General features: G+C 35.4%; 1 protein-coding gene across 2 annotated transcripts in view; it reads right to left on the reverse strand.

The window, feature by feature from the left end:
• LOC134531680 (mitochondrial uncoupling protein 4) overlaps window positions 1-21,960 on the reverse strand; it is a 92,567-nt gene that overhangs the window by 29,018 nt on the left and 41,589 nt on the right. For both annotated transcript variants that reach the window (XM_063367480.1, XM_063367481.1), the window contains exons 5-6: window positions 7,951-8,148; window positions 4,136-4,228 (exon numbers count right to left, since the gene is read on the reverse strand). In XM_063367480.1, coding sequence (XP_063223550.1) covers window positions 4,136-4,228; window positions 7,951-8,148 — 291 coding nt within the window. The remainder of the gene's footprint in view (window positions 1-4,135; window positions 4,229-7,950; window positions 8,149-21,960) is intronic.

Raw genomic sequence — 21,960 nt, forward strand, 5'->3', positions numbered from 1 at the left:
TTTCCTCGAACCATTTGCATTCTTGAGACAAAGCAAATCCGCACTCCAATTACGCACATTGCTTTCAGTACCGTCATATTTACGAGCAGCTTGGCAGTTATTGGTTTGAATTGCGTGATTTGCCACTATAATCTTAATGTGAGCATCGTAACTTCGTCTCAATTGTTTTGGTATTTTAAAATGTGAACTCCCACACCTCTCTACAGTATCCATATGATAAAAAATAGCACAAGCTAACAAATAAACGACAATCACTTCTAATACATGACCCAAGCGCTGACTAGTAGCGCTGTTACTTCACGTTTTGGCCGCATCACTGGTACTAGCCATGACCTTGATACAGTTGTCTCGGGACGTTACATCATTTCAAAATATTCTTCCAGCAGTTTTGATAAAAATCATTGCATTATATTCAGATAAATACGGTAGTATCACAGACTTCTTTGTGAAGATAATAAAATTCTATATTTTTGATATACATTTTATTTCTTTATTTCAAAACATTTAGGCAGTGAACACCGATAAATCAGGCTGCTAGTTTTTTCTGACTTAAAGTACAGTTTTGTGATTTCTTACTGAAAACACATCTTTATCAGAATAAAAAATAGCCTATAGCACTCAGGGATAGTGTAGCTTCCTTGTCAGAATAGGATTAGTAGTTTCAGATATTACCTCTACATCCAAACTTACAAACAAACTTTCAAACTTTACTTCTTTATAATATTAGAATAGATGTCTCTGGTTAATTGTATTTTGTACGAAAAGTCCTGCCATAGTTAATTTAATCTTGTCCTATATATTAATTTGAAGCTATGCATGAAGCTCACAATATCAAACATTTTTTTTTTTTTTCCTAAAAAAGATTGCAAGTGCACTGTAAGTGGCTGTTGTTCCTTTCAAAACTCCCCTATCAAGTGGCACTTGTTATGCAACTTCTGCTGGCTGTTACAGATCCACCTGAGACATCTTTTCATTGTGGACACAGACCTGCCAACCCTAGAATATCAAACTGACCGACAGTATTTATTAATTAACAATTCAAAGAAAATCACAGTACAAAACTAATTACTGTCAACACCAAAGACTAATTAAATAACATAAGAATAGTTACTTAAAGTATGATTTTATTTTACTATAAATGAATTCTTTAAGCTTTCTCTGATTGCAATCTTGGCTTTCTTCAAGAATGCAGTCAAATTTTTGCTCATAGCAGCATCTCTGTAGCCTATAGTCACCACCATGAATTTGCCTAAGGTCTCGTTAGACATGGAAGATCTAAACTGTGTCCTTGCTTTTTTTACTTGGCTGAATATAAGTATACAAACAAAATTAATTAATTTAATAAACTTAAAAAACCTTCCATCACCTGCATTAACTCCTCTTGGTGCACGTAGAGTATATTTAGATTCTCTGTTTGTTGAAAATTGTTTTAACACTAAAATTAACTGTACTTATCTCCTGGAAACCACTGGGTTAAAAATACCACAATTTAATTCTCGTTTATACCAAACATATTGTACTCTACATAACTTTAATGACATAATATACCGATTAGTTAGGAATCACAATAATAATCAATTGTCTAAACTTAAAAATTTATCCTCTTAACTTGTCCTCTACTCACAGGTTATATTTTGTATTATCCATTTTTTTATATATTTTGTGTATAGTTTAATAATTATGTAATTAACATTTCGCTAAGTAATGTGTCATGTTATCTTGTCCTTTTGGTATTTATATCATTTCTGTTTTCATGTTTTGTGTTTATCTTGTGCTGTCTCTATTTATTGTGATAGTGTTTGTTTTTACGTGTTTTGTGTCGTACTTGTTTTGTGTCGTGCCCACCTCTAAAGTCCCAAGACTGTCGGTGGGCATGTAACAAATTTAAATAAATAAATAAATAAAATATCCTCTCAAATTCAGCACTTCTGTGGGGAATTGTTAAAATTGTCAGCATAAACTTTGATAGTTTTTCATACCTGACTTTTTCCAAATGTACTTTTAATTTTCCCTTCCGAAATCCCTGAGCATCAATCTTTTCCTCTTTCTTAATTACTTTTTTGAGCTCTTCAAGATCCTAAAACTTGATCTTCAGCATTAAAATAAATAGAATGTTATCTACAAAAAATTTAAAACTGGAAAAAAATAATTTAAATCATTGTTTGCCTGAGCTACGTCAGCACTAAAGGAAAATCACATTCACATACAAAATACTCCATAACAGATGAGTAAACAACAGCCTTTTCTTCAGGTTTAAGGTCATAAAAATGAAATTTCCAATTGTAATCTCATATCTTCTTTCTCATTTATTCTACTGTGGAAGTACACCTAGGTACAACAGATAAAGAGTTTCTGGAAACATTTGATTTTACAAATCTTGTAATGACATATTTGAACAATTCTATAAGAATTGAGCATACACAGTATGTGAATCTATGGTTTCTGAGATGGCAAAACCATATTTGGCTTTTAAAATATTCATAATGTATTCCGAATGAATAAAAAAATTGATTTATTTAGCTTGCATGTTAGGAACATCAATAATCTCTCTTCCCTTCCACTGTTTGGTTCGGGATGTAACTTTGATACTTTTGATTCTGAAACTGGTTATTCAGAACTTCGTTTCAGGCTAGAAAAATCAGCCAAAGTGTAATTAATATCAGAAGACACTGCTTTGGTATGCTGTAAGAATATAATTTTCCATACTTCATCTCATGTGAATGTGAAAAAGTAACCTCAATTGAAATAACTAGTCTAAGGGTCCTATTGTTACAGCATTCTTGACAAACAATTCCCTAGGGAGAGCATTCGTATAAAAAAACATGTTTTACTTCCATGTCATGCAATACGGAAATTATTTTGGTTTATTTTACCTCTTTTTTTTATCAAGATAGAAAAAATGTGTAATAAAATTTTGTGAAGTTCACTGGGAAGTGTTACTACTGCCTTTTCTGCAGCCAAATTCATTAAATGACAAAAACAGCGTTTCCATTTCTAAATGCACTGCCACCCTGTTCTTTAAGCCTATCATTACAGGAGCATTACCAGTGCTGATGGACATGCAATTCTCAAATTAAATATCCTGTGACATCAACAACTTTATAACCAATGTTGCAAAATTAATCCCAGATCATATACACAAAGCATATAATTTTTCACCTTACCTTTCACTGTTATTGTAACATAGAACAATGGGATATAGTTTCGAAACACTGTCGCCACTGGAAACTTACTATTTTTTAACGTCTTCACAAGTATTTCTTCTTCCATGTTTGCCATCTCAGATATATTTGCTGAAGTTTTTGTACGTGCACAACTATTTTATTATTATTATTATTAGTATTATTATTATTATTATTATTATTATTATTATTATTATTATTATTATTAAGCAATAAAGCTATCAGAAAACATTTTACGAAACAACAACCAGCATGATCTGAACACAACTAATGGGGAGATTGTGTTATAAAATTTAAAACATAAACAATCAATCGGTGTTCGTAACACACTCTTCTTTCCGGCTTGCATATCTACAAAAACTTAACTTCTTGTTTGTATCAACAATGTGTATGCTATCTTCCTAAAAGCTAAAATACTACGAAACTCATAACTGTAAGCTTAACTTAAGGTATGAAACTTTAATGGCTGCTTTAGCCACGTAGTTCAGTTAATAAACACATTTTTTTTTAAAAGTAAACTACAAACTACCACAAACAGCCACCTGAAAATTAAAATCCCAGCTGCACAAAGCACACAAGAAGGTATGATTTTATTAGGAAAAGTCTTTCAAGAGCTGATTATGGATTGGTTACACCCTTCGTGCACTTGTCGAAGCAAGACGAATGTTTCCAATCGCTGAGCTGTGTGGCAGCTGTGCAGCACTGCCACAACCGTGACACACTTACCACCGCTAACAGAACACAACAAAATGTGACGGATTCAAAGCAAGTGGTGGATGGCGGAAGAATAGGTACAAAAGCGGGAGTCTCCCGCCTAAAGCAAGAGGGTTGGCAGGTATGTACACATAATAAATATAACTTATGAAAAACTTAATACATAATGAAAAACTTAAACATAATGAAAAACTCTTTTAAAACACAATAACAGTTAGTTTGGAAAACACAACACTTACTTTCCTGAATCATCTATTGGCTGGTTCATGATCCTGGTCTTGACGACATCGGCTGGCGTGCCCATGGTCGCAGCGACGAGGCCGGCACACGCACTGCAACACGACCACTGGTGTCAGTGAGTCCCGCCAGCGAGGAGGAAGTCACATCAGTCGGCACACACTCGGACCGGTCACAGGCAGATGGCAGCAATGCAGTGTCGCCAGTCTCCACATGCTGCTAGTTCTTTAAGGTATCCCTAGTCAAGGACAGGATGAGGTTGTGTCTTTAAAGGTGTTTCATGGAGTATCAGTTTTACAAAAGTTAAGATGGTTAGTACAAAAAAAAAAAATCAAAATGAGGTGAGCGAAAATGAAGATACCATAAAAAAATTTAGAACAGCTTTAGGAAAAGGTGCATATCAGTTTTAATAAATGTGTGGCTCATTCAGCTAATGCAATGTTATGAATGAATAAATATAAAATTTGAAATTAAATTCACAGTTTTTCATTTGTAACTTCTTTTGATTTATACCTGTCCACTGTTAATGAAAGAAGGAACATTCTATATTATGTTTATGTTAAGATAATAATTCAAGTAGACAGTGAACCTCCTTATCTTTGTAAATGATACACACCAGCCTAAGGGGTGGTTAGAAAAGAGGTCAAGAAGACTGCCTCCTCATAAACTTCAGCATACTACAAGTTGGAAGATGAGATAAAAGTCTCTCACTTTAATTGACATTATAGTTGTTCATGTAAATTGCCCATTACAATTTTCCTAACAAATTATTCACAAGGAACTTGTGTTAATAATAATAATAAACTTTCAAATTTCAGATGGAGTAAAATGATACTAAATACTGTGTTTTCTCGTATAATCGTCGCACATTTTATTCTAAAATCAAGTTTGAAAAGTAGGGGTGCAACGATTATGTGGAAAAATTTTTTTTGTTAGGTAAAGTTATTCATAAAAACAAAACCAATTCATGGAAAGTACGTTTATTTAAAAAAAGGTGGAGTATACAAGAGCACGCCAAACAATCTATATTAATAATTCATTAAACAAAAACCTTTCTTCAACTTTAAATAAAAAAACCAAAACTCTAACACGAACGCAAGCCACTTCAATCTGATGTTAACTAACGTGTCGTAGTACACACTTGCCACGAAAGAATGCGGGCTATCAAATGTAGTTAACTCGGCACCTGACCGAGAGTGCGCGTTGCATCAAATCGACGAGATATCGATATTCGACTACGTGTGCGCGCTCTATACGGGAAGCAACATAACCAAACATGAATGATGCGCTGGCTACATTTTTATAAGCGGTACGCCACGGTAACGCAGACAATCAGATAAAGGAAATACCGTTTAAAAACGTCTTTAAAAGAAAATTTACACGTCAGACAACTTTGTATTTCCGTTAATTAAATAAATAAGTGGTAATGACCGAAATTAAATTTTAGATTATACCTACACCGCGGCGATGCAGACGATCAGATAAAGGAAATAACGTTTAAAAACGTCTTTATAAGAAAATTTACACGTCAAACAACTTCGTATTTTTCCGTTAATTTATTAAGTGGTAATGACCGAATAAATATTAGATTTATACTTTAAAATACATTGTTTTATACGGAAATGATACCTACACAAAGCGCTCGGCATCTACTAGCGGGACCAAAAACATCATGCGACATTTACGCGAGAAGTTTTTTTATCCCAATTTTGACAGCCTAAAATATGGTTGCGACGATTACGCGCGTGCGAAGATTATGCGATAAAACACGGTATATATTTGTGCAGTTGCAGTGCAGTTAAAACTTTTATTTTTGAACTAGCTGCCCAACCCGACTTCACACGGCTATAATAATGGAAAAAAATTACGCCACATCTCCCATTTGCAGTAATGGTAAATAAAAAAAAATTCAGTGAAAATTTATTACAATGCTGTATAATGTACCAGAGAGAAAATGAATAGCACCGATGGTTTCCCAACTCGTGCACGCAACGTACTACTGATGTACCCGTACTTTGCTACGGCAGTCTACAGGCAGATCACTCTTGCGCCGCTCATTATACATGCCCCTCCTTGTGGGTACGCCACTGCCGCGCGATGCCCGTTGCCATGGAGACGCAGAAGGCATGAATAATGCAAAATCCTGTTCTCATGCAGACAAAGTACCCACTGTTGCCTGGTTTTAACCACCCATGGGATCTAATTTTCGGAAAATGTCATCCTGCGTAACATAAGGAACATTACTGTGAAGTTTCAAGTCTGTAAAATATATATACTTGAAAAAAAAAAGGGCTATAAAAAACAAATTAAACACAGAGAGAGGGAAAAAAAACAATAGTTTAGGTTTGCGGTTTAAAGTGATAAAAAGTATTTAAATACTAATTGAACTATTATAAGGGTACTGATTGCTTCGTTGTTAATATCACACGGATGTTTTTTTACTTGTTTGGGAAAATTAAGAATGATAAGGCATCTAGTGCACGGCAACAATGTTAATATGCAATAGGAAATAAACTTCTAGCGCCTGCGGCATTGTCAACACACACTTCGTACGTGTACTGCATGTTGTATCTAACTCCCTCCAACGCATTTGATTCTAAATTGGACTTTTAGTAAGGATCCCTAATGTTATTGATAATATAATATAGCCTACAGCCTTCCTCGATAAATGTATTATCCAACACTGAAAGAATTTTTCAAATCGGAAAAGTGGTTCTTGAGATTAACGCGTTCAAACAAACAAACAAACAAACTCTTCAGCTTTATATTAGTATAGATGACATTTGTCATAGCTGATCACCAGCTATTCGCTGATCACCAGCTATTCGCTGATCACCAGCTATTCGATACCTTTTGCATACTCAGTTACTGTCAGTTGCTTAACCAGGCTTCTTTCAATTCACTGTCACTTCCATCTTTAGTGATACGTCTATCCTATTGAATTTTTTTCCCCAAACCTTGATTTGAGTTCATCAGTCACAACTGAATGCCCGAGCGTTCTTCAAAATGAATATTCGTTCACCCACCATTAAACATGATGCACCATTTTTGAACTGAAGCTTCATTCATTAAGTTACCATAAACCTCGATCATCTGTGTGAGAATTTTGAATGTGACTGACATTATTAGCATTCAAAAAAGGGTATTACACTTAAAACCACACACTTGGCAGGATATTTAATTTTGTCACACACTTAAAAGTTTCATTATAAATTTATAAACAGTAAATGACCGTTGTGACTTACTATTAGCATCAGAGTGGCATGATAGAATGCAAATGCCCATGACGTGGCGGTGAGAGTGGTGGGAGAACTGCACGGCTTATCAGATCAAAACATTGTTTACTTTTAGAATGACCCTTCTACAATTTTACACCCAGTACGAAAAAATTTACATTTTATGTACTCTACTATAGAGCTTATGCTCAGTGCATCAAGCAATAGTGATGAAGATTTAACATTTCCAATATGTATCAGGAAATTTACGGTAACTACGGTACTTTGTCCGAGTTTAATTGTTTTCACTCTGCAGGCAGCAAACAGAATGTGCTGCTAAGGTTTTTTTTTCTAACATCGGCTATCAATCAGTTGCAGCATGGCACAAAAAGTTGTTAAGATCTCCCGATAAATTTGCTTTCTGTCACATAGACGGTGTTGTTTCTTAAACGATGATACGTATTTCAAAGTTTATTACTTTTAAAAGATTCTGTTACAAATAATCTCCACATAGAAAGGGATATTTGCAGCCCAGTTAACAAACAGCTATTACTGCAGCAACATGCACATCTCTCACCACGGCTGAGAAGCGGAGAGGTTACCTGCAGAGGATGTGCGTGAAGTGGTTGTCGGTGAGCGTGGTGTGCGTCAGCAGGAACCTCTTGACAGAGTCGTACGTGGTGAGGTCTCCCAGGTTGACGAGTGCGGCACGCTGCACGTTGGGGATGGAGCCCTTCCACAGCCCCTTCACTCCGCCCTTGTCCAGGATGGTGGTGAAGGCGTGCCACGTGCCGTGCACCCTGCAACACGGACCCCGCGTGCCACCTGCTGGCTCTTGGCTCACCGTTCCCCGACCTCAGCACCACTGCGAAAACCGCGACAAGCCGCCAGCAAGAAGTCGACGCTGTGTCTCAAAGAGCTGGCTGAAGTTTTCAAGTAGTTTACAATGAATCCCTTCCTTATTGGTAGGACCAATTATTAGTGTGCTGAGCGGCTCAACAAACTAAGATTCCATCGACTGCTCAGCAGCCACGATGGTGGCAAGTACAGCCTCTGATGGTCACGGCAGTTCCCTGAAGCACGATATTAACAAGTCCGTGGATAATATAGAAAAGCTGATAAACTGATCACTTAGCAAACATTAATAACTTTTTAACACAAAAAGATTAACAGCATTATAAACAATAAGGAAACAATTAGTTCTCCATTGGAATATATATGTTAGCTTTAAATTATTTCATTCTAAAAGAAAATTTTCTAGTGGATGTATTTTTTTTTTTGCTATGAAGACTTTTAAGGATGCAGCATAATTTAATTATGCTTTTGTATGGCCATAAAGTGTTTCATTATGTGCCATTAAAAGAGAACTGAATATTCGGAACACTTATTTTCTAATGTCTCATAAAACCAACAAGAATAAAGGTTGTGTTAGGGTACAATTGTAAATCTACATGTAGTTTCTCGCCCGAGGCAGGACCTTCATGAATGGAATGAGGCTGACACTCATAGAATCCAGCTGCCCTACCTGAGGGCCAGACCCGTAGTTATGGTCAGCCTGAGGAATGTGTGAGCTGAGATGATGGGGTATTGAGCAGCGACGTAATGAATTGGTGTGGGAAACAGGAGTACACAAAGGAAACCCACAGTCCTCGGCAACGTCCACCACATTTCCCACTTGTGAAAAATCTGGGTTTGACCCCGCCATGAATTGAACCAGGATCCCCTTGGTTGGAGGCGAGTCTTTTGACCACTCAACCACCAACCACCGCACCTCATTCGTTAGGGTACATTTGTAAAGTTAAAATTTTAACAGCCAAATTGAACTATAAATTAAGAAACTTTACACTGACGATGATGTTAGAGATGATGTAAGCAATTTAAGGGAACAAGAAGTGACTGTGTACAAGACCAATTATACAAACCAATGGCATACAAAAACAATTAAATTCTAGTAATATATTTTACTTTCTTTTTTATTTTTATTTTAGAGATCTAACATGCCTACCAACAGTCAGTGGGCAAAAAAAATACAGACACAATACAAGGTTATCACTACAAATATATGGACACATACCCCTGTGGTACCAACAACAGGCAATAATTGGCCAACATAAGAGGGCAAGAGTACCACATATCAGCAGTACACATATCCCATACATAAATAACAAGAAGTGTTAATTTAAATACCACGATCAGAAATTTTAATTTTTCTGACACTAAACTACAGACATTTTTTTTATAAATACCCAAACTCTCACATGGGTGTTATCTTTAATATATGAACAAATGAAAGAAAGCACTTGCATGCACAATCATGTGCAACGTGTTACTTTATGTCAAAGATTCTACATGCATGTACACAAAAGTGTTCCAAGCATAAAGTTATCTACATATTATTTGTGGTAAGAGCATTGGCACATGCATGTGTGTAAGTGTTACATTGGGTCATGTACCACATCAATTTAACAAAATCATTCACAATATGAATTACATTTATTTACTGCAAGAATCAACAATAGCTGCTAGACGCTTAAGTATTTTTTAATGTCTCAACAGTAACAGTGATTTTCAAAATCTCTTTAATTTAATTTTTCTATTCATCTGAAAAAAAATATTAGTCTAATAATATGTGCACATTTTTCTTGAGAAAATGTAACAATAATTCTCAGTTCAAGAAATACTCACCAAGCAAGCCAAATGCTTGACTCACTCTCAACCGGCTTCTGAGAAAGCTGTCTATGTCTTACAAAGATATTTTTATTACATATTCTAGTGAAGTTAGTAACAACCAACTAGAAACAACAAATATGAATATTTGTAGCTGGATTAGCAGACATAAAAACAATGAAATATACAATTTCAATTCCATACTTATTCATAGAAACATTTTTTTAAAAACCACACAATTCTTACATGCTTAGTCTTCTAAAGCAACTTCACTTATTTTATTAATATTACCTGGACACAGAACACTCATGGACTATGCAGACACATTAACAATTAATACTATACATCACACAAGAAGAGGTCAACATATTGGTACAAATTTTTTTAAAGGATGCTCTGAACAATTGAAGTCTTATATGAAAGAACATAATTTAGTTTACTACTAATTCTAACCAATTTCACATAATCATTACCTATAACTTAAGTGTTTTCCAGTTTAAAAACAGAACCAAAGAAACTACAAGTAAAACTAAGATGCTATAAAGTGAAATCTTTACTTTTGAGCGCGGTTTAAAGGGATTTTAGGCTGTTTGAAAATGACACATTTTAAACACCCAGAAAACAGTAACTTAGGTCACACAGGCCAACGAAATGACATAATGCGTATATACGAGACAACGGGCACCCAGCTGCCAGCCTGAAGAAACATTTAGCGGCTGGAAGTACGGTGGTGAGCCTGACAATAGGCATTGTTTTGTGTCTATGTGTACAACAAGTAGGTACATATTTCTTCTGCTTCCATATTTTTACTACCATAAAATAAATTAAAGTAGGTATAAATGTTCTGAAATTACAAAACTATCATGCTGAGTTGTAAAAATGTACACTAAAGTGCTGTTGAATATTTAAAATTCAGTAAACAATTGTTAGAAAATCTTAAAAATTTTTATGTGAAGTTATAGTTAGAGCCAAGATTTTACGATTTTATTTTTTGGGAAATTTCGTCCTAAAGATTTTGAGATTTCGTCTTTATCGTCATAAAAATTCAGATTTTTTTGGTATCGCCTTTATGATTTATTTAGGAGATTTAAGATCAATAATAGTAAATGTAATTGTAACCCCCTTTTTTAATATTTACAATTTTTGCTCAAAGTAAATTAAAACATTGTTCAAAGTAAATAAATATTAAGGGCGTAGATTGTGTATTAGAGGAAAGTATAAAAACATTATGAACATAACTTAGGACCTCATAATTTTGGCATGATTCTTCCCATATTTGGTGAAGGTGCATTTATATACAGGTGCCAGTATTTTATTTTGGTGAACATTATTCATGATTCATGAGAAAGCAACCATAGTTAGAAGTTCAGCATTCTCAGGCAAAAGAGATCTTCTCCGGTCACTGACAATGACAGAATACTTTGAAAATGACCTTTCAGTGTCAACATTTGATGTTGGTATCCACATTAATTTGAGTGCAGCTGCAGCAAACTCAGGAGTCACATTTCAGTTGACACAAGAGGTTCACTATGTCTACACTGGCTGAGTGTGGTTTTTGTAGTTCACTGTTTACAAGCTTTTGAAGGGCCATATAACATGCTGCTATTGCAGTTCTTGGCACATTTTGTAGGAAAGGTAGAGTATCAACCATTTTTGAGAACTTTTTGTCTTCTATGCTGACATTCCCAATATTTTTGGGGTTCAGCAGGGCATCAGTATCACGAAAAAGTGGATGAGAAGGATCACTTGAGACAAAATCATGTAGCTTTAGTAAGCTGAGCTGTGATGTCTGTTTGAACTGTTCTTTCAAGGCTGCAGACTGAACACTTTTCATTTTTCTCAGTAACTTTTCAACAGCCTCTGGAAAAATTCCTTTTGTTAGAACTTCCAATGCAATTTGAAGCTTCTGAAGCTTTGAATAGAGGAGGTGGGCAGTTGAGTAGGAGAATCCCTCCAAAAAGTTTATTGTGTCAACAAAGCAGGCACAATTTTCATGACAAACACACACTGAGCTTCAAGGGCTTGTATCACAGTTTGTTGCAGTCCCTTTATGAATTTCACACCAGCATTATTTTCTTCACTCAATTGTTCAAAGAAGCTAACAATGTTATGCAGGTGATCAGCCAGGTATAAAACAGCATGAAACCACGTGTTCCATTGTGTCACAATGGGCATTGGAAACATCTTCACGTTATCTTTTCCATTCTTGTCCCTCAAAAAGTTGAGGTAGGCATGCCATCTCTTTTGAGTGTTCAAAAAAGCATTTTTTACCTTGACCACAAAGAGGTTTAAATCCTCCAAACTGTTCTGCCAGATCTGCCCTACCAGATTATTTTATGCGCCCAGCACTGCACGTGGTACACATGCTCACCAAATATAACTTTCAAAGTGCTTGCAGATCTGGTCATATATCTAGCACCGTCAGTTACATATGCAACTATGCTTTCTTCTTTGATTTCATACTTGGTGCATATGTCAATCACAGCTTTCGAGCAGTTAACAGCATTAGCAGCTTCAAGTACACATGATGCTCCAAGTAAAATGCTATGTTCTGCCCCTGGTTGCAATATCTGGAAAAGAATATTGAACATACTGTTATTTGCTTTATCTGTGGTTTCATCTGCCATAATTATGACTTTCTGGTCTGCCACTTTTTCTCTGATCTCTGCCTCTTTCTTTTCCCTTAAAAGAGGAATACATTTTTTTCTTACCCAGTCTGCACTATGTATATCACCAGCACCACTGACATGTTTTCTAGCCATTCCCTAAGTTTGCAGTTGTCCAGTTTCTCAACAGGAATTCCAGCCGCAATAAATGTTTCAACTGTTTCCAGTACAAATTCATATTTTTGTTCCTTGGCTTGTTTTAGCACTGGCCCTGCCTCATCAATTGAAAGCTGCCGTTTTGAAGTTTGTTACCTTTGCTTCCCATTTTTGTGTCTCTCTGACTGAATGTGTTTGTTTAATGTACCTTTCCTTTCAAACTCTAAACGACAGTCGCAAAATTTACACATCAATATTTTACTACCACTCACATAAAACCCTTCTTTTGAAAATTCTGCTGCACATGCAGTCACTGTTGGTTTATTTTTAGGCATTTTTTGGTTTGTTACACAATGTTGCTAAACTTTTCCTAAGCCAGCAACATAGAAAAAAAAATCCATAGAAACTTAACGAATGTAAAAAGTTTTAAAATTTAATGAAAATATAACTCAATTTGTTACAGCACGGTAAATACGTCACGGACGCTGTAAAATTCATTTATTTATGTTTACAAAAATAATGTTGTTTGATTCAATCATGCCAATACACAAAACATTAATATTCTTTTTTCTTAACACATGCGATGCGTGATGCACTTCATCAAGATTTTAAAGTTTCGGGTCCTGCGATACACTTATTTGGTCAGAAAACGATAAATTTTTTCCTGGTTTTTAAATTACGTTATAAAACACGCACACGGAAAATTATTATGCTCAACACAAGTGCGTTTGCGTCGTGTTGACTAACTGTGTCTATTTACAATCTTCACATAATGGCGGCACTGTTTTTCTAACGTGTGTGTATATAATCAAAAATGAAAAAAAAAAATATTATCTGTGTAAAAACTATGAAATATTCAAGTCTTCTGTTAGATTTATATATTGCAAAGGTGTGTTTGAAATGCCTACAAAGATAGTTGTTCCAAGAAACGACATAAACAAGAATTTGTCATCTAACTGGCGATGTTATCATTATGTATTTCGTGTTCATATGGTACGTAATCTATTTTTCGCGTTTTGGTGGTGTTAACACTCAATATTGTTTTATTTCGCGTTATTTTGCATACGCGAAAAAATCGTGGCTCTAGTTATAGTGTAGTAACTGTATGCTTGAAAATAAAATATTTAGTGCATTAGATGGACAATGAAAGCTGCATGTCTAAAATGACTTCTTAGCACAGATGAAAAATCAATATGAAATTTCAGATACAGTAAGATAAATATGCTCATAAATTTTAATTTAAAGCTAAACTACATCTTAGTAGAAATTTTAGGCCTTATGTTCAGAAAAATAACACTGTGCTCTCATAAACTTTGTATGGTAATAAAAGAGTTTAGCATCCTGTATGTATGGTTTAGGGTGGCCATTCTTCTGTCTCAACTTATTCCAGGTTTTTTCCAGGAATTTTTTAAAGTTTTTTCTCTAAAATAAATAATACATAAAATGTTATTACGTTAATAAAAATATAGCAAACCATGTTGGTTCTATCAGAACTTATAAAAAATAATATTACTCATCAATCATTTAGTACTATATAAAATAAAAGGTAATATTGAAATGAAAAGTACGTATTCAATAAGACTGTGATAAAAATGTTTTTTCCTAAACATAATTTACTAGCTCTTGTATGTTGTTTCAACTATGAGAGTAGCAAACAACAAGTCTCCTGTTCATGACTGCCTCTTACTAAGCAACACAATGCTTCTACTTTGAGTGAATTGTTGACATATCTGCAAACTGTAATGCCTGACTTCTCACTCAAAACTGCACGTCTTTTGAGCAAGGAGACTTGTCAACAATGTGGCATTACTCACTTGAACAAGGGTCGGTGGCTATTAGACTGTGCTGTGTTGGAATAGCTACATGCTATAAAAAAAAAGGCAAGAAAAAAGAATTATGGCACTATCCGCTAGTCTAGAAACCTTCATGCTCAACATTATTTTTTGGTTTTATCCTGCGATTGAGATTCTCTGGTTTTACATGTGTCAAATTGCCGTATTAATTTTGGTCCTGATTTCTGGTTAATCCATAAGCTGTATTATTTTTATTAGATGTCATCTGTCAAATCCCCGCTAAGGTTTGCCAGTAAACGGTACTTAAAAATGGTCTTCAGTTTGTAGGCACGGCATGTAGTTTTTTTAACTAAGCTGTAAACAGCGCTCAAAAACAATATAAGTGACGGAGTTTTTGGGCACTGCATGCAGTTTTTAAACTAAGCTCTTTTCAACTTGCTGGACAATCAGATAATTCCCAGTGGCTTGAAAAACTTTACTGGTTTCTTACTGAATAAATTTACGGCTAATTCAAGGTCTCCCGATTTTTCCGGTTGAATGGTCACTCTACTGTTAAATAAAAATGAGATGCATCCTGAGTGTAATGCTTACAAAAAATCAAATTTTAATATTATGAAAGACTTGAAATTTTATTCAAAATTATAAGCAAAAATAAATATAAAAAACATAGATTTGAACAAATGTTTATGCTTTTGTTCAGACGTAGCGAGCTTTCCTAATTCTCTACCAGATGTAAGAGTGCTGGCACATTGAGGTGTTTGGCTAGCTGTGACGACCTAGCACAAAAAATACCCGATAATGTAAACGAAAATAAATTAAAATAAAATCTTTACATTGTCAACTTTGATAATGCTTTAAACACATTAAAAAATATAAGAATTTAGTCTGCAAAAAAAAATTCTGTACCTGTTTAATTCCACTAAATTTCACAGGTACCAACTACCTTATTTACCTGCATATGGGTCATAGAGTTTTTACCGATTTTTTGTTTAAGAAAATGTACTGCTAACCAAATGCAAAAATGTTCATTTTGGGTAAAACAAACATTAAAATTGCACTGTAATGTTAGAATATGTGCTTAAATAATAGTTTGTGTTGGTATTCAATAAATATGTTACGAGTAAATATAAAGGGCTTAATTAAGATCTCTCGGCAGAGCGTGCAAGGCATCATGGACTGCGCCGTTCACGCTACGTCTGCCGCCTGTCGGGCCGCTACCCTGCCGGCACCGGCATGTGACCTGGCTGACTGCCGCTAGGCAGGCGCTCTGCTAGAGGGGGAATCTAAAATTAAACCAACCAGAGAGACAGACTGAGTAAGAGGGGAAGGGAGGGAGTGAGTATGTGTTTGAGTGCGTGTGATCATGCAGCACTGTTTATGGTTCTCCCTCCCTCTCGCGTCGTCAAGAACTGGCACAGTACACAATTATCACATCTATCTCGACAAGCTTTTGTGATGCAAATGTGTGTGTTTTTTCGTGATACAGTAGAACCTCGCATATCCGACCATGACGGGACCAGGCCATGGTCGGAATGGCCAAAAGGTCAGATATCGGGAGGAGCAAAAAAAAAAACGACTTTCTCAGATAGAAAAACAGCTATATCGTACTGTAATACAACTTTATTGTAAAGTATGTACTTATAAAAATGTTGCTGTATATATTTCAAACATTTACTGTTTTTAAATTAAATGAGATCAATAAAATCCAAGCATACCTTATTTAAAGAATTCAGTAATGGACTTTTGTTTTAATTTTGTCAATCTTGACTTTGCAGAAGTGTCCCTCCACTTTTTTGCCCACAATACATCCATTGGGTTTGCATTTGGATGTTGCTCAATGTATTTCAGCGCAACTTCGAAGGCATCCTTAGCAGCAGAATGACTCACTACGTTGTCACCGGTGGTTTCGTCTTCATCCGAGTCGATATCTTCTTCCACGGCTTTGTTCTGCACAACAGCGATAATTTCGTCGTCATTTAGTTCTTCATTGGTGTCTTCCGAAACATCAGCTTCAACAAACCTCTCTTCTACATCATTCATCTGGAGATCATGCTGAAACACTTGTAAATTTTGTAATACTTCTGTGTTGTCTGTCTCAACTTGTGCTTCTGTCTCAGGTTCTTCTTGTTTCAATGATGGCCAAATCTTTTTCCAAGCCTTCTGAAGGGTAGTTTGATTAATTTCGTCCCAGGCTGCAGCAACGGTGTAGATTGCGTCTTTTATGTTGAAACTTTTCATCGCCTCAAAAAGGTTACCTCCTTCTTCTGTTTTGTCCAGCAGAGAGCCGACATATTTTCTTCTGTATCTTCTCTTTAACAACTCGATGATGCCCTGATCCATAGGTTGTATTAAAGGTGTAACAAGGGGCGGTAAAAATAAAGCCTTGATGTTTCCTTAATTTAATTCACATTCAGAGGGGTGACTAGGAGCGTTATCTAACAGCAAAACAGCACGAGCAGGTAAGTTTTTAGACTTTAAATGTTTTTTTACTGCGGGGACAAATTCGCCAAAAAACCACTCCTTAAATAAATCGCCATCCATCCAAGCAGATGATTGATTCCGATATTTAAAACTGGAAGTGTTGCCATGTTTAGATTTTTGAATGCTCTTGGTTTCTTAGATTTTCCTATGACGAACAGCGGCATTTTGTGGCTTCCTGTGGCATTGCTACAAGTTGCAATTGTGAGCCTGTCTTTAGCCAGCTTTGTTCCTAACACAGGTTCATTTTTAGCAGCTAGAGTGGTTTTTGGAAGCATTTTGTAATTTAGGCCTGTTTCATCTACATTGTACACTTGTTCGGGTACAAGTTTCTGTTCTGTGACCAACTTCTCAAATGTTGCTACAAATTCTGTAGCAGCATTATCATCAGCTGAGAGTTTTCCCCCCGCAATAATAAGATGTCGTATGCCATGACGCAACTTCCATTTATGTAGCCACCCTTCGCTAGCGCTAAATTTTTCTAGATCACCTCCCAGCTTTTCATGCAATTTTATGGCTTTTTCCTTTACGATGGGGCCTGACAATGGTATTCCCTTGTGCCTTTCCTGACAAAACCAAACCCATAATGCTTCATCGACAAGTTCAAGTTTTGGTTTTTTCAACATTTTTCTACTTTTTAAGGCATCTTCTGTCTCAACTGTTGTGGAGTACGTTTCCAGATCTTTACGGTTTTTTTTCCAATCTTTTATCGTAGTCACCCCTACACCCAACTCAGAAGCTAATTTAATAACAGACTCTCCATGGTCCAATCGTTGTAAAATCTCAAGTTTTTGTTGCAGAGAAACACAAACACGTTTACGTTTTTGAGTTGCCATTGTCACACACGTAAAGCACTACGTATTGCACACTTTAAATTCTGTAGTCGTGAATAAATAATGGGGAAAAACACAAACAGTATTGACGTTAACAAACACAGAACTGTACAAGATTATAGTCAGAGCACATTACACATCAAGATTCACGGCTGAACTGAGTGTTTTTGATACGAAAACAAAGCATATCGTAGATGAGTCACTCCTTCAAGCCTAACAGGCTCACCAACCGGAAGCGCGTGTGAATCACCGACAGTCGGACACTAGGTCGGATATCGGGAGGAGTCGGTTGTGGGAAGGTCGGATATGCGAGGTTCTACTATATTTCCGATGCTTTTTACTGCAACAATTCAATTATGGCAAAACTGCTGTAAAGGACATGCTTGTTTTTATTGAATAATCTGACAAAAGATTGACAAGGAAATAGCCTGCTGTCTTTTCTCTCTTGGGGAAGACCAAAAGGAAAACATGGGTATATAAAATAGCATTCTTTTCCATTGTATTTCTTGTTAGAAGGAGTGATGGGGGAGGGAGAGGAAAGGCCATAAAGAATGAAGAGGAGAAAGCGAAGGACAACAGTGCTGTGTTTCTTATGTGGCAATAAGCTAGGACACAGACCATAAAAACTCCACTTGTATTCTGTTGCAGAAAGTTATATGGCGTGACTCATATTCGAGGGTGACCCTTACTAAAAACGTTGGGTCATTCCATGACAAATATACAAATTAAATTTATTTTTTTTGCTGCATGATTTTTTATTCCCCCAAAACTTAGTTAGTGTTCACAACTACCTTTCCTAAGAAAAACCCCAAATTTTTACATTTTTATTATTAATACTTTCTGAAATAAAGCTAATTTTCTTTAAAAGTATGGTGTAAAACCATCATTTTAGGGTATTTTTTTTATAGGCCATAACTTTTGTATGTTAAGAGCTATACACCTCGTACACATATCACCGGAAAACTCATTGAATGTACCTTTTTTGGCTTATTGAAATAGGATATTTTTTGCATTCTTCACTACTTTGTAAATTTATGAAATTAACCAAAAAATCTTCGATTTTCAGTAATATTAAATAGTTAATTTTTAATGTAGGAATTTGAGGAACAACTTGAATTTTTTTTTCCTGTGATTCATCCCTATGGTCACTTTGTGTGCCAGCAAAAACATCATGATACTCACAGTCCTACACTGTAAAAACAATTCCTGAAAATCAAAAATTTTGGAAAAATGGGATTTTCAGGGCAAAAAAAACCTAATGTGGGACCAATTTAAAAAATCTAAACTAATATAATTTATAAAGCTCATGAGATAATATTTTAAGGAAAGAATAGTTTGTTTTGATACTTTGAATACCAAAAAGTTGCAGAGCTTAGAATATGATGAAATATGAAAGACTACTGAAACGTTTATTTTTCAGAACAAATAAGTAGGATGTGAAATTAATAACTCAGTACTTGTTTAAAATAAAGGGGAAAGTTATTTATACAACCTGGAATGTATTGGAATGTATTACTTTAAAGTTTGCCTGGAACCTAGGACACTCCAAGCAGTATTTGTCCTGTCTGTAGGCTTATTAGTTATGCTTGCCTTGCATGCTGAGGCATGCTTATCTGCTGATGTGCAGCAAGTCTGAGTCACAACATTAGATAGTGAATACCTAGAAGTCTTGCCAGTAGACAGCCTTAGTAGCAAGCTAGCAGTTGTGCTGAAAGTGGAAATAACATTTTTTTCTCAGTGCTTTTTGTTCAATACAAATTTTTTTTTATTAATCCAGTATATATATGACCTGCAAGTTAGACAGTGATATTGACATTTTTTCTCAGAGATGTTTCTATGTTATTAACTGTTATTAATTTTTGGAGTGATGTCATGTTAGAAGAATGGAATGTTCTGTTGGGATATTCGTTAAGTATGTCATAATCTAGCCTATAGTAGATCATCCGAACTCAAAACATTAAGTGATGTTAGTGATGAGAAAACAAAACTTCTAGTTTTGAGATCAGGTTGTGAAAACATAAAAAATATTTGTACGTATCATGAAAAAAAAATATCTGGACAAATATTTTCATATTCATGGAAAACATTGTTGTGATCCCTACCAACTTCACAAGAAAAACAATTAAACAATCTCTTCGAGAAATAATCCTCACAACTGCTACAAACTGCACTCACGTTAGTTTGATTCCTGGTAAATCTTTGTGCTCCAAGTGCTTACAAGAAGTACAAACTTCTTCACATATTTCAGGTGATGACACTGAACAACCACATGATTTGTTTGAACCAGAATGTGTTTTGGTAGAGTCAGTTAATACAGCATGTTCAGCACTTGGTGTATCTCCAGTTAAAGTACAGAAACTCTCAACGTATGCTAGACCACCTGTTTTAAAAAAAGGTGTCTAAGATTGCTGCAGGTGTATCTGATAAGCTACAAAAATCTTTCAATGTAGAAACATCAATACAAGATGAAGAGGACACGATCTGCAATTATTTACAAAATTTAGGTGGTGAATATGAATCACTTATCGAGGAACATAGAAAAAAGTTCAGAACTGCAGAAAATATAAAAGAGAAAATAGGAATTCTCAGCTTATTGCCTAAAAGTTGGAGTATAAAAAAAATTCAGACTGAATTTAATGCTAATCAGTACTTAGTTCAATTGACCCATAACCTGAAAAAAGAGGATGGAGTTTTGCCTGATATTTTGAGTAAAAAAGTGGAAAAAGTTGGGACGAGTTAACCATCGTGAAAGTGCAAACATTTTATGGAAATGACGAGTATAGTCGTTTGATGCCCGGGAAGAAAGATTGTGTATCTGTAAGAAAAGATGGTGTAAAAACTAACATTCAAAAAAGACTTGTGCTAAGTAATCTCAAAGAATTGTACTCTGCATTTAAAGATAATAGCCCCAACATTAAAATAGGATTCTCTAAATTTGCAGAGTTATGACCAAAATATTGTGTGCTTACAGGTTCTGCTGGTACTCATTCTGTGTGTGTATGTAAAATGCACCAAAACGTTAAAACTTATGCTTGCAGCTATAAAAACTAAACTTGATTACAAAGAACTTCTGAGTAAGATGGTTTGTGATTTGAATAATGAAAAGTGTATTGCCTCACAGTGTGAAATGTGTCCTGGCAATGAAAAAGTTAGGGAAGTCGTCATGGAAGCTATTGGACAGGGTGTCTACAGGCAACAGAAAAATTAATTTGGTGACTTTTTGGTGACCTTTTGGTGACCTTTTCAAGAAAAGTTGATACTTCGAATTACACGTTTCATTTTTAGGTAAAAAGTTTTCAGAAACGTTTCACATTATACCACACAGAAAAAAGGAATATTTTTAATGCAACTTATTGACTATGTAATAACATACACTATTGAAAATAACGAAAAAGCAACAAAATATACTAAAAAATATTACACAGTTTTATGTGCTTACCTTTTAATAGTCCCGGGTGTTAGCAGTTGTTATACAAGACCACAATTTCAACACTGGCCAAAAAACACTGACAGTTAATATTTAAATTTGTAGGCCTATGTGTTTCTGCACTGTGGATATGGATAGAAACATAATTCATAATTTTAAGCCTGCTTTTTCAAAAATGTTATCCTATCCTCCATGCTGGTCATTTCCTCCTTATGCATTTCTAACATCCTGCGTTTTGTAGCTTGCAGTTCCTTCAGTTCTGACTTGGCTTTCCTCTTTGCTTCTACTTCCTCATCTTTCTTCATGTTTTTCATCCTGAGTGCTTCCTGTCTCCTGGCAGATGCATTCCTTACAGAATGGATCATTTTTTTAGTGATTTGGACATTTTTAACTCCACCTTCTGAATGAACAGAATCATACACACATCTCTGTGCTATCAAAGAGGCTTCCGACAAGTTTTCTACCAGACATTCTCTGTTCACTGAAAACCCCCTCTCAACTGCAGCATTGCCATGAAACATAACTAAAATCTTCTTGCAAAACTGAATCAGGGCAGCATTGTCCACCTTCGCCATAGAAATTAATTCCAAAACAAGGGCATCCAATTTTTGAGACCTCCAATCATATGTCTCTATAGCATCTTTAACAGCTG

This window comes from Bacillus rossius, chromosome 5, assembly GCF_032445375.1.
Source record: "Bacillus rossius redtenbacheri isolate Brsri chromosome 5, Brsri_v3, whole genome shotgun sequence".
Lineage (NCBI taxonomy): Eukaryota > Metazoa > Arthropoda > Insecta > Phasmatodea > Bacillidae > Bacillus > Bacillus rossius.